This window comes from Vipera ursinii, assembly GCF_947247035.1.
Source record: "Vipera ursinii genome assembly, chromosome: 1".
Taxonomy (NCBI): domain Eukaryota; kingdom Metazoa; phylum Chordata; class Lepidosauria; order Squamata; family Viperidae; genus Vipera; species Vipera ursinii.
The window spans coordinates 185,675,098-185,689,295 of NC_139512.1; the positions used below are offsets into that span (position 1 = coordinate 185,675,098).

The window sequence follows — 14,198 nt, forward strand, 5'->3', positions numbered from 1 at the left end:
ATAGTTTGTATGTATGTATGTATATAAATTCAAACGTAATCTTGTAGTTTTCTCCAAGTAATTAAATCACCACTTTTCTTTTCCTGAGGAAATGGGGCAGAAATTCCCCTTCCCTCTCTCATCGGGGGGAGTGCTTTGGGCAGTTTTTTCAGGAAGAGTTCTTAAAATCATAAAGAGAGGTTCAGGTCTCACCCTGTTTCATCCATATTGCTGTAATGTTCCTTGTTGGTACTTACTGTCTTCGGTTGTTAGCAGTTTAGGATTGGCTACATGAATGTAGCTAGTCTTTCCTTTGTCAGTTTGGAGGGGTTCCTTGGATCAAACCAGATGGTTGCTGTCCACCCCCCTGCTGCTGTCCCCTCGTTGCTTGTTGCCTCTACAGGGAGACTTTCAACCCTTTCCAGGGTCCCCCAGCGGGGCAAAATCAAACGCAAAAGATGGAACCCCATCTTCCTGCGTTCGTCCTGCTGCGATGCCGAACTCTGGAAGCCACATTTGCCTTTTTAGTTGTGATGCAACTAAAAAATCCATTTAATGTATATTTCTGCCAAGCCAGTAATTTCTCATAGCATGCTTCTCATTTGTTTTCTCTTTCCTTTTTTCATTTCTTTGTTCTGGTTTGATTTCATTATTCATTCTATTGGGTGGAATGGTGGTTCAGTGGTTAAGATACTGGAAAGCCAGCAGCCCAATTTTCAAAACCTGAGCACCATGTGATAGGTTGAATTCCTGTCCTTGGCTGAGTTCCTGCCAACCTAGCAGTTTGAAAATATGCAAATACGAGTAGATAAAAAGGTACCACTTTGGTGGGAAGGTAACAGTAGAACGAACTCTTGAAACAGAAATTGTCCAAAAGGAGTTTTTACTGAAACATGATTGGTAATGAGAATACTCGACAGGATCTGAACTGTGTTACAGTTTGGTGCTTTTTAAAGAGTCCCCAGGTCGAACCCCCTCCCTCCAAGCCATCTGGTTTGTCCTGGATCAATTTAAATTCAGGTGTCAAATCCTTCCATGGAAAAGAGGGAACTCTCATGTCTTCACGACAATTGCCCTCTTCCCTTAGAGATTCTAATTGGAGATACAAACCAGATCTCTTCCCCTCCCTTCCTTTGTTGTTCTCAGTTCAAAGGTTCTTCCCCTGTTCTTTGAAGACAGCCTCCCGGCAGGCTGAATACTCTTCTTCTCCTTGGAGAAATGGCAGAAACCAGGGGGAGGGATAAGATTTTAAAAACATACAGATAGAGTTTGTTGAATGGGATATAAATGGATTCTGACACTGGCTATATGACTGTGGAAATGTCCTTGAAGAGCGCTGGCTCAATGGCCTTGAAATGGAGATGAGCACTACCCCCTATAGTTGGCAACAACCAGTGGAGTAAAATCTGCAGGGACTCCTTCTATTATTTTGCAAACATTCTTTTAACTTAAAAAGTTCATCTTGAATTTTAATTAATTTCTTCTAGGTATCTAGCATCCTGGGGAGCCTAATCTTTAATGAAAATGTTGCAGGGGACCAAACCATGTGGCAGTCTATCTGATAAAGAACTATGAATTTCCTTTGAGTATGATTTTCAAGGCAGCTATGTTTCCATTTAATTACTCACTTTTTGCTATTCTTAATCAGACTGCCATGGGGCACTTTATTCACTGCTTTGTTGGAAATAAGATATAATACAGATAGTCCTCAACTTACAACCATTCATTTAGTGATCCTTTTAAGTTACAATGGCACTGAAAAAAGTGTTTTGTGACTGGTTTTCACAATTGCAACTGTTATAATACCCCCATGGTCACATGATCAAAATTTGGACACTTAGCAAGTGGTATGTATTTATGATGGTTGCAGTGTTCCAGGGTCAAACAATTGTCTTTTGTGACCTTCTGACAAGCAAACTCAACAACCTAACAACCATGTTACTAGCTTAATAGCTACAATGATTCACTTAATATTTTTTTATTCAACTCTGAATCTTTGTTGATCAGTTATCCCCTCACTTCTCCCTTTCCAATGTTATATCTGAAATTGCCTGACAGAATATTTTTGTATAATCTGTATTCCTTATTTCTTTATTTTTTTCAGGAAGCCCTTGGAACATTTCTCTAGTTCCAGTAAATTAGACAAAAATATGCAAATGAAATAATATATCTCCCTATTGTACTGTACCTCAGTTTGCCCCCTTCTCTGTTGTTTCCTTGTAGCCCTTTTATTCATTTATAAAATGGATACAAGAAAATAACAGAGTAGAGGGCAAATGGAGCTGCCGTACAATAGGGAAATATATTATTACTTCATTTACATATATTTGGTAAAGCCTCTTAGAAGTAAGAATCTCCCAGACCTGTTTCATTTTGCAGCTTGATGGTGATTTTCTTTTGTTTAGTAGAAAAATGCTAGTAATGGATTCCATAATGGCTTACATTTTCCTTTAGGTAAATATTGGCATTCGCTCCAACGTTATTCTTCAACAGTCGGTTATTCTTTGATAGATGCACAGAAGTGTGATAATGAAGAAGCAGAAACTGTAACAGCAATGGCATCTTTGTCAGTGGGAGTTAAACCACTTCTTGAGAAAAAGTAAGTTTTACTCTTTACCTTTTTGGCGGAGAGGGTTTCTTTGACTCCTGGTAGTCACTGCATGGATTAGTCCCTGCAGTTTTCTTGGCAGGATTTTTCAGAAGTGATTATTTTCCTGGGCTCCATGGTCACCGCAGATGGGGATTACAGCCAAGAAATTAAAAGACACTTGGTCCTGGGGAGGAAAGCCATGGCAAATCTATACAGCACACTAAAAAACAGAGACATCACCCTGCCAACAAAAGTGCATATAGTCAAGGCTATGGTCTTCCCAGTTGCAATGAATGGCAGTGAAAGTTGGACCATAAGAAAGGCTGAGCGCCAAAGAATCGAGGCCTTTAAACTATGTTGCTGGAGAAGACTTCTACGCAAGGTGAACAAACCGGTCAGTCCTATCAACCCTAGATGCTCTTTAGAAGGCCAGATCCTGAAGTTGAAACTCAAATACTTTGGCCACCTAATGAGAAGGAAGGACTCAGTGGAGAAGAGCCTAATGCTGGGAAAGATTGAGGGCAAGAGAAGAAGGGGAAAACAAAATGAGGTGGCTGGATGGAGTCACTGAAGCATAAGGCGTAAGCTTAAATGGACTCCAAAAGATGGTAGAGGACAGGAAGGCCTGGAGGAAGGTTGTCCATGGGGTCGCGATGGGTCGGACACGACTTTGCACCTAACAACAACCTTCCTAGGGCTGAGAGAGTGATTGCCTCAAGTTCACCCTAGTGGCTTTATATCTAAGGTGGAACTAGAACTCCCATCCCTAGCCTGATGCCTTGACTATTACATCAAACTAGCTTTCTGTTTTAATTCTCAGTCTATTCTTTATCTCTACCATGTCTAAAAAGCAGCTTCTAAATAGTATTATAAATAAATTATGCATATATACAAACTTTTTTCTTCTAAATCATTTTGAGCACGTATCTTAATAACACATACTTAGAGTTCAGTAAGGCATTTGATAAGGTAGATCACAACCTACTCCTTGGTAAGCTAGAAAAAGGTGGGATAGACAAGCCTCTTTCTGCGCATGTCCAAGATGGTTCCTCGCTGGCTTCTGAGCTTTTAGTGTCGAGCGGTTTTTCGGCTCTGCTGGGTGCCATGGGGCTTTTTGTCATCGTTTTGGCCCCCGTTCAGTCGGTGGAACTGCTGGCGGAGTGTTAGCTCCCTCCCCTGTCGGGATACGTCTTGGAATGGCTGAGGATGGGGGAGGAGAAGCTGGAGAAGCCGACTTTCTAACTCACTGGTGAGAGGATGTTGGCGGCTGGGTGGGGCTGACTTGACTGTTTCTCTGCTCATCCAAGCTGAGTGGAGCTGTGACAAGTGATCTTTGTCGGAATTTCTGGGCTCTGCTCGTGCTTGTTTGTTTTATCGAGACCAGGGTTGTGGCAGGGTTGTTTCCCCCCTGCCCCTCTGCCACTCGGCGAGTTCGGCTCCGTGAGTGCAGTGGACCTGGTCCTGTTGGCGCTGTGGCTGCGGCTGTGGGGTCTGCTGCTGTTGCTTCTTTCCCTGCCGCTGCGGAGGTTGCAGCCGCCCTTATGGCTGTCTTTGAATCTTGCTGTTTTGGGTCTGTCACCATTGTCATCAGGCTGCCTTCCCTCCATTTTTTGGACCTGTCATCACCACCTGTTATGACTTTTCCTGTTGCCGCCATAGACTACTCCACTGTTACCATGACTGTGGCTTTGGGACCTGCCACATGTCGACTGAATTTTCCATTGACTTCGTCTGCTGGCACCCTTCATTGTCGGATACAACCACTTTCCTTTGTATGCCAGCGTACACCTTTGAAGAACTTTACTTGCTGTGAGATTCCCCCCTCTTGCAGGAATGCCCAACTTTCTTGATGACGGGTTGTGGTACTCTGAGAGATGACATGCTTCAAAGAAGAGGCTGAGGGGATTTTTATTAAGATTTTTATATAAAATTTTAAGGGGACCCGGGAGGGGGGAGGCTCTAGGGATCCGGAACGAATTTGGGGGAGTTTGACCTGGACAGCAGTCCAGACCATCGGATGGTTGCGGGGGGGCGGAGTAGGGGTTTGGGGGCAGACTCACCTCTGAGAGCAGAGGGTCTCTCTATCCTGATGGTGTTTGGGAGGGGCAGAGAGTGTGGGAGCAGAGGGCTCTATCGCTATCAGGGAACGGGCCACCGCTGTCTTCAAGTGGTTGCCTATTCCCACCCTCATTGCTCTTCTCGCCTCCCCGGGGGCATTGGATTGCAGGATCCTGGGCTCAGATTGGTTTATTTCAATGCCAGGTCGGTGGTGAACAAGGCTCCCCTCATACATGATCTTATTGAGGAGAACGCGGACCTGGCCTACATCACGGAGACCTGGTTGGGCCAAGAGGGGGGTGTCCCCCTCTCGAAACTATTCCCACTGGGCTTCCGGGTGCTTCACCAGCCGTGGGCCCTGGGCAGGGGTAGTGGGGTGGCAGTTATTATTAGGGAGAGTCTTTGTCCACAAGTGGCCACTGTCCCTCAGATAGGCGAGTGTGAGTCTCTCCTTTTGAAGTTGGGTCTTAGAGTTCAGTTGGGCCTATTGATTACGTACCTGTCTCCCAGCTGCATGTCATCGGCCCTGCCCAAGCTCCTCAACGTCTTGCCCAGGTTGGCGATTGAGTTCCCCAGGCTTATAGTTCTGGGGGATTTCAATCTGCCTTCCACGGGTGAGGCATCTGAGTTGGCGCGGGAGTCCATGGCCTCCATGACAGCCATGGACCTGACTCAAATAATTCAAGACCCGACCCATAATGGAGGGCACACATTTGACCTGGTTTTTATCTCTGGGCAGTGGATTAATGATCTGGGTAGGGGGGATTTAACTATCTAACCCCCGCCATGGTCCGATCATTTTCTTCTCCGGCTAAACTTTCAGTGCGCCCCACCCCACCCCACCACTGGGAGGTGGAACCGACCAGGTGGTTCCGCCCCAGGCTCCTGATGGACCCTAATAGGTTCCAGACGGAGCTTGGGACATTTCCTGCTTCCTTCGCCCATGACTCTGCCGAGGCCCTAGTGGTAGCCTGGGATAGGGCTGCTGCTGGGGCCTTGGATCGAGTTGTGCCTTTGTGGCCTCTGACCCAGTGCAGATTCCGGGTGGCCCCTTGGTTTACTGAGGGACTCCGAGAGATGAAGCGCCGGAAAAGACACCTAGAGAGCTGTTGGAGGTCCAGCAGATCCGAATCTGATAGAACACGGCTAAGAACTTATCTTAAGTCTTACCTAGTGGCGATGGAAGTGGCAAAGTGTGCTTACTTTTCCGCTCTCATTGTGTCCGCAGATAACTGCCCAGCCGCCCTGTTTAGAGTGACCCGCTCACTACTCAACCAGCGACCGAGGGATGATCCTTTGCAGGGTAGGGCTGAGGAATTTGTACAGTATCTGCAGGACAAAATCGCTCAGATCCGGACCGGTTTGGACTCCGACTAGGCGGAATCCGGTGGAGTGGAGAGGACAGGTCTTGGTTATACCATTTGGGGTGAGTTTGACCCTGTGTCTTTGGATGATGTGGACAGGATAATGCATAGACTGAGCACTACAACTTGTTTACTGGACCCATGTCCCTCCTGGCTGGTTTCAGCTGTCAGGGAGGTGACAGGGGGCTGGCTCCAGGCAGTTGTCAACGCTTCATTGATGGAGGGTGTCGTCTCCACCTTAAAAGAGGCAGTGGTGAGGCCCCTTCTCAAGAAGCCTGCTCTGGACCCGGCCTCCTTGAATAACTATCGTCCTGTCTCCAAACTTCACTTTGTAGTGAAGGTTGTTGAGAGTGTTGTGGCGTGTCAGCTTCCGCAATTCCTGGATGAAGCAGACTATCTGGACCCATACCAGTCCGGTTTCAGACCCGGTTACAGCATGGAAACAGCATTGGTCGCACTGGTAGATGATCTCTGGCGGGTCTGGGACAGGGGTTGCTCCTCTGTCCTGGTCCTACTTGACCTCTCAGTGGCTTTTGATACCATCGACCATGGTATCCTGCTGCGACGGCTCGAGGGGTTGGGAGTGGGAGGCACTGTTTTACGGTGGTTCTCCTCCTACCTCTTGGGCCGTTCGCAGTTCGTAGTGGCAGTACCCCTTTCTTGTGGGGTACCTCAGGGGTTGGTTCTCTCCTCCCTCCTGTTTAACATCTATATGAAGCCGCTGGGTGAGATCATCTGTGGCTTTGTGGTGAGGTATCACCAATATGCCGATGATACCCAGTTGTTTATCTCCACCCCGAGCCAACCCTTGACGTGATGTCCCAGTGCCTGGAGGCGGTGCGGGTCTGGATGGGAAGGAACAGGCTCAGGCTGAACCCCTCCAAGACCGAGTGGCTGTGGATACCGGCATCTCGTATTGTCCAACATGTTCCATCTCTTTTGATGGGGGGGAGCTATTTCCCTCCTCAGAAAGGGCCCGCAACTTGGGTGTCCTGGATTCACGGCTTAATTTGGAGGATCATCTAACTGCTATGACCAGTTTTGCTGCCAGTTGTGCCCCTTTTTGGACCGAGATGCCCTATGCACGGTTACCCATGCCCTTGTCACTTCTCACCTGGATTACTGCAATGCTCTCTACATGGGGCTGCCCTTGAGGTACACCCGGAGGCTTCAACTGGTGCAAAATGCAGCCACGCGGGTACTTATGGGAGTATCTCGATACTCCCATGTTACACCACTCCTGCGCGAGCTGCATTGGCTTCCGGTTGCCCTCCGGGTGCAATTAAAGCCCTACATGGCTTAGGCCTGGGGTACTTGCGAGACCACCTGCTCCCATCACCCGGTTCGCTCCCACAGAGTCGGCTTCCTCAGGGTGCCGTCGGCCAGGCAATGCTGGCTGGCAACCCCCAGGGGGAGAGCCTTCTCTGTGGGCACGCCGACCCTCTGGAATGAACTGCCTCCGGAGCTGCGGACGGCCCCTGACCTTCGATCCTTCCGCCGTGACCTGAAGACATGGTTGTTCCAACAAGCGGGCCTGGACTGATCATGGTTTTTAAATTTGGTTTTTATTGGTTTAAATTGTCCTTTATTTCCTTATTTATTGTTTAATTCTTTTTTAATCTTTGTATTCTATGTTTTTTTTTAATTTTTTATTGTTGTGAGCCGCCCTGAGTCCTTAGGGAGAAGGGCGGCATATAAATTTAATAAATAATAATAATTTAATAAATAATAATAATCATCACCAGATGGCTCTGTAGCTGGCTAGCAAACTGTACTCAATGAGTACATCCACATGCAGAGAAGTAGGCAGTGGGGTACCACATGGTTCTGTCTTAGGCCCAGTACTCTTCAATATCTTCTTAAATGACTTAGACAAGGGAATTGAAGGGGAACTCATCAGCCTTGGTGGAGCAGTGGGCTAATGCCTCCTTAAGTAACACCAGCTGCCTGCAATTAGTGCAGGTTTGCATCCCACCAGGCTCAAGGTTGACTCAGCCTTCCATCCTTCCGAGGTAGGTAAAATGAGGACCCAGATTGTTGGGGGCAATAAGCTGACTTTGTAATAATGCCGCTTGGGGTGTGTGTGAAAGCCCTAATAAGCAGGCATATACATAGAATGAAGGCTACTGCTAAGCTTGTAAGCCGCCCTGAGTCTTCGGAGAAGGGTGGGATATAAATGGAATTAAAATTAAAATAATAAAATTTGCAGATGACACCAAACTGACAGGTGTAGCCAATACTGCGGCCAATGTTGGTCACCATATCACAAAAAAGATGTTGAGAGTTTGAAAAAAATTCAGAGAAGAGCAACTAAGATGATCAAAGGCCTGGAGACTAAAACATATGAAAAATGGCTGCAGGACTTGGGTTTGGCTAGTTTAAAGAAAAGAAGAAACAGGGGCAACATGGTAGCAGTATTCCAGTATTTGAGGGACTGCCACAAAGACGAGGGGGTCACGTTATTCTCCAAAGCAGCAGCGGGCAGAATAAGAAACAATGGTTGGAAACTGATGCAAGAGAGAAGCAACCTAGAATTAAGGAGAAACTTCCTGACAGTGAGGATAATTAACCAGTGGAACAGCTTGCTTCCAGAAATTGTGGGCACTCCATCACTGGAGATTTTTAAGAAAAGTCTAGACAGTCACTTGTCTGAGATGGTATAGGTTCTGCTTGAACAGAGGGCTGGACTAGAAGATCTCCAAGGTCTCTTCCAGCACTATTCTAATCTAGTCTAGTCTAGTCATTTTTGTAGCAGACTTAATAAGGTTGTCCTGCTCGAGCACCAAGGTTCTATTCTATTCTATTCTATTCTATTCTATTCTATTCTATTCTATTCTATTCTATTCTATTCTATTCTATTCTATTCTATTCTATTCTATTCTATTCTAGTTTCTGTTTAGTTTTTTTTTTCCTTTTCCTTGCAAAAAGAAGAGCAGGTGGTATACCCATAAGTTTGCATTTCTTTTTCTTTTTCTTTTTGTTTTCTGTTTTATTTTTATGAGTGGTCAATTGTTCAACTACAACCATTCTCCCTCTACAAATGCCTGGCTTGGCCTGGTATTCCTATTGGCCATTATGTGTTTTTAGGAAACTGAGAGCAAAGGGCAGGAGCTGTACTTTCTACTCAAACTCTAAAAGATTCTTAAAAGGAGTTGAAGGCACAGATGACCAAGTATAAGAACCTGTAAGTGAAAGATAGTGTAAACGATCCATTCTTTCAAAGCAACTGTTAGAATTTGGAGTTTCAGATATGAAGCAGCTTGTCTTAACAAAGTTCTGAGGTCCAGACTATTATTAATGACTACTGTGACACTACTCATCCTCTTCACAACCTGGGAGGAGGCTTCGTGGTATCTGTAGCAGAACATCCAGATTCAACCATAGTTTCATTCCATACAGCATTGACCTTGTGAACTCTCAGGCTTCCTCCTTCCGTTATATATTCAAGTTGGACAGTGTTTAATATTTTATTGTTATGTATATGTAGGGGTGTGGGTCTATACATATGTTGTATGTAGTATGTTTTAGGTGTGTGTCATGTTTGTGGCTCAGTTTGAGAATGGACAACTAAATTTCATTTTTGATGTGTGCCATTGTGCCCACAGTAAAAAATATTGTCAATAAAGATTATCTTATCTATCTTATCTTATTAATACTGTTAGGTAGAGTGTTAAGTAGCACATCAAAACAATATTACTTTGCATGCTTATTAACAACCACAGCACCATAAATTAATTAATAAATATATTAAATTCTGGGCCATGCAGTTCTATTATTCTAACTCCTCTTAATTTATTACTTACAGGCTAGATGAGGAGCCTATGGAAGAGGATCCTCTTCTGTAGCATACTCCTAGTTTGAAGCGCTCCAGTAAAATTCATCTTGTCTTTGAAGCTTTCTCTTGTTATACCTGCATTCTGCCCTAATTTTCTTCCAGAAAGGCAACCATGTTGAAAAAAAGCCTAATCTCTCCATATTGTATGGATTATGCTCATGGAAAAATGCAGGTGAAGAACAGCAATATGAATTACAGACACAATGAGTGATCTTCCTTTTTTTCCTCAATGGAAGCTACTATAAGAGGCAAGAAGCCAGGGAAGTATTTAGTTGTCAGCTTTTGCTGTTGTTTCAAAATCAAAGACTTAACAAGGATGTGATAATTTTCATTTAAAATTGGTGCTTAACATTTAATTACATTCATACCATTCAAACTAAATTCTACTTTTTTCAGTATTTTTGTGGTTCTTCATACTTGTTATGTTCTTCAAAACTCACACCCTGAGGAGGGTTATTTTTCTTCTTTTGAAGGGTAAAAAGAAAACAAAGCTTTTATATATTCATTCAAACTATATAAATGTGGAGAGGAAGAGTGTAAAAAAAGAAAGATAGCCAGAAAAGGGATTGGCTTTAGCATTGCCAAAGCCATTGGAAGAGTTTGTGCCTTTTAAAACAATAGACTGATTTGGGCAGCTGTTTTTTCCTGATGTTTTTGAAGAAATATGCCTTAAAGAAAAGAACTCTGCAGCAGAGTTTCTGGCACAGAAAGCCAAGAACTGCATTCTGCAAGAAAAATACTAGGATTTCTGCTAGCATGATTATTTAAAGCAAGCAAAGACCAGAGCTTCTCTCAAACAGTCTACAACCTTATTTTGATTTTTCTTTTTCTTTGCTGTTTAAGTTAAAAATAAATAAATAAGGTAGTTGCCAATAATATGGCAAATGCTGTTGGGTTTCTTAAATTCATTGATTTTTTAAAAATCCAACATTTTCTTCTATACGTTATGTATAACAAATTACCAATTTGGTTGTAAAGGCATGCACAGATACAATTGCAATTTTTTTTTAAAAATGGAATGCTTTATATTAAAAGCAGATTGCATGGGATATTGCTTAATTTTTTAGGTATAAATATTTATGTACACTGTATAATGAATAATATAAATATATTCCAAGCTTAGGAAAATGACTCTCACAAATTATTAATTAAATATTTATAATACATTTATATTAACCATATGAATAAATGGCAGCCATTGGAAACTCCTTCAAAAAGATTTGTGGATTGAAAGGTTAAAAAAAGGGATCTAGTTGAAATGTCCATTTTCAAAGTGCAGTTTGGAACATTTTTAAAATGCTCAACATTTTAGCCACTGAGCAACTACCCTACATATCACTATTTAACTTTTAGGTTCTTCAGTGTTGACCCTCTTTTAACAAACGAAGTATTTCTGGCAAATATTTGTTTGCTACTGCTTTATTTTCACATTAGTTTCCAGATAAAGCCAATTATTTGCATTGATTTTCATATTTGGTTTTCATTTGAGAAACGTCTTTCCAGACATTATTTCCTGGACATGCATAATTTCTCCTTGGACACTGAAGTTTGCTCATTTCCAGATTTTTGTACAGAAAACACTTTTCCTAATCTTGTGCATGTTGCAAACTGATATGTATTATTTTCAGAATATTCTTTTCTCAAAAGGAAGGATTCCACAGTCATTTTTAAGATCAAAAACTGATTATATAATTTCTCAGTTCGTCAGTTGTAGTTATAATACCTAAAGAAAATGAGAAACTTTCCTCTCTGAAAAGTCGAGTAGTATTATGAAGAGTAATGTATATTCTCAATGGCACGGATTATTAAAGGCATTAATAATTTAAATAAGTTGAAAGATTGCAATATTCTGTTGGTACAGTTAATACTGAGCAAACACACATTTCTGTGGTTGAATAATCCTTTAAAGATTACTTCAAATTAAATAATAGTAATAATTACACTTGTTTTTTGAGAGTGTGTTAATCTTCACCACAATCTCTTTTCTTCTACATATTTTTTTAAATAAGAGCAGTTGACCTCTGGGTATAACTGCTTAAATTTTTAGTAGGGAAATTAGAAGATAGTATTTTTCTTTTAAAGCATGTTTACTTTTTTGGTTATATTAACTGACAGTCAGTTTATAATTATGTAGTTTTGAAACGCTTTTTTCTTTTATTCCATTATGACTGGAATTGTGAGAATGTAAACATATATTTCAGTGGGTAAAGAAGAGTTTTATGACTTTATTTAATGCAAAAGTTGATGGACAATTTTTAAGACAGATACTACAATATTAATGTTCATGCTAACCCAAATATATCCAAATGATGAATTCTTTTTCGCATTAGAACTGCCAGGAGCATATTCTTAAGTTTGATGGTAAAGATAAAATGTATATTTTATAAAATGCTTTGCTGCTGTGATCTAAATAGATTTTTGTGTGAAATTACTTGGTTTCATATTTTGTTATTTTACTATGGTATTACAATTGATAAAAAGTGATGAATTCTGTGATCACTACAATCTCAAATTTATTTTATATTTGAACATCAAAATTGTCAAGAATTTTTTTTGTCACAAAAATTATTAGTATGTATCAATAGTGTTAATATGATTGCTTTTAATGTTACTTTTAAGAGTCTTCATTTGGGATTGAAAAGCTTTTCTGAAGTCAGAAAGAATTTTGGGATATGTAATTTGCTCCATAATTTATTAATTTCTATTTAAAATAGATATATCATAATCTCACTCTAAGCCTGAAACTGGATTTCTTCTGCAGTTGTTCTAGGAGAGAAAAGATATGTATATTGGGAGAATGGAAATAATTTTATTTAATAAAAGCGTAGATAAGGAAGGCTTCTGGGCTCTGTGGATAAACAAAGAGCTCAATCTGAGTAAGGAAATGTATCTCCAATTAGTTCCATCAGCAGGATTCTGTATGTTTTTTGATTAACCCAGTTTTGAAGGTATAAAGGTGACTTACTACAATTCTACTACAAAATAGGAGCATCTTAAAACAGAATTATCCAAAAGTGAGTACTACATAATAGAATAGATCGTGATTATTTTACTTTCAGTACATACAAACATTCCTTTTTATTAATCATGTATTCATTCCATTTTTCCTTTTCTAAAATTTTGGGCCCACATTTTATGTATGTGTGTGTGTATATGTGTGTGTGTGTGTGTGTGTGTGTGTGTGTGTGTGTGTGTGTGTGTAAATTACTAACAAAGAATTAATGTACAATCAGCCCAGGTTCGAATCTCAGAAGGGTATGGCTGACTGATGAAAACTAATAAGTTAGAAATGCATTTCAGTCTCCCTTAATTCTTTGTTAGTAATTTACACAAATATATGAGCTGTCCGGTGTGACTACTGCCTGTTCGATGGCCTTCAAGATAGGCTGAAAACAGGAAATAAAGATTTGCCCCATGTTTGGGGCCTAGCAAGGTAATCTAAATAGTTAACATATATATATATATATATATATATATATATATATATATATATATATATATATATATATATATATATATATATATATATATATATATATATATATATATATATATATATATATATATGTGTGTATATGTATATGTATATGTATATGTATATGTATATGTATATGTATATGTATATGTATATGTATATATGTATATATATATATATATATATATATATATATATATATATATATATGTATATATATGTGTGTGTGTGTGTGTGTGTGTGTGTGTGTGTGTGTGTGTGTGTTTTCTGAGGTTTTCGCGGGTGTTCGTATGTGCATCTTTGGTTATTCGGGTTTTTCCCCGCGTAGAACTAAAGGTGTAGGGGCGACGTTTCGACGGAATCCCATCCGTCATCATCAGGCTGGTGGCTTCTGCTTCCTTCTTCTGGGAGAAGCATGTGGCTGTTTGTTCCTCTTTTTTAAACTGCCAGAGGGGGTGTGTTCTGTGGGTGGAGGTGTGCTCTGATTGGGTGGGGGAGTAAGTGTGTTCTGATTGGGTGGGAGTGTGTTTTGAATGGTGGGTGTGTTCTGATTGGGTGGGGGTGTGTTTTGAGTGGATGGGCTGGTCTCAGCTGCCAGCCTTAGACCTGAGCTGGTGAGTTGTGCTGCTTTTGTTCGGCTTTGTGTTTGTGGTGGTGCCATGTTTTTATAGTGGGTGTCAGTTTGCTTATTGTGTGGTTTGGAGGGGTTTAAAGTGTTTAAAGTGTTTAAAGTTTAAAGTGTTTAAAGTTTAAAGTGTTTAAAGTGTTTAAAGTGTTTAAAATGTTTAAAGATGTCGTATCCCTCTTCACCCAAGTGCCAATCAAAGAAGCCTTGACAGCTATCCTAAATAAATACAACCCCCCAAAACACATCCTAGATCTGACCAACCACTGCCT

At 41.3% G+C, this 14,198-nt stretch overlaps 1 protein-coding gene across 4 annotated transcripts in view; it reads left to right on the forward strand.

Annotated features, from left to right (window-relative positions):
• HDAC4 (histone deacetylase 4) overlaps positions 1-13,254 on the forward strand; it is a 371,455-nt gene extending 358,201 nt beyond the window's left edge. For all 4 annotated transcript variants that reach the window (XM_083350735.1, XM_083350737.1, XM_083350736.1 and 1 more), the window contains 2 exons: positions 2,434-2,578; positions 9,797-13,254. In XM_083350735.1, the coding sequence (XP_083206861.1) occupies positions 2,434-2,578; positions 9,797-9,836 (185 nt within the window). In that variant the 3' untranslated portion in view covers positions 9,837-13,254. The remainder of the gene's footprint in view (positions 1-2,433; positions 2,579-9,796) is intronic.
• Positions 13,255-14,198: the final 944 nt, after the last annotated feature.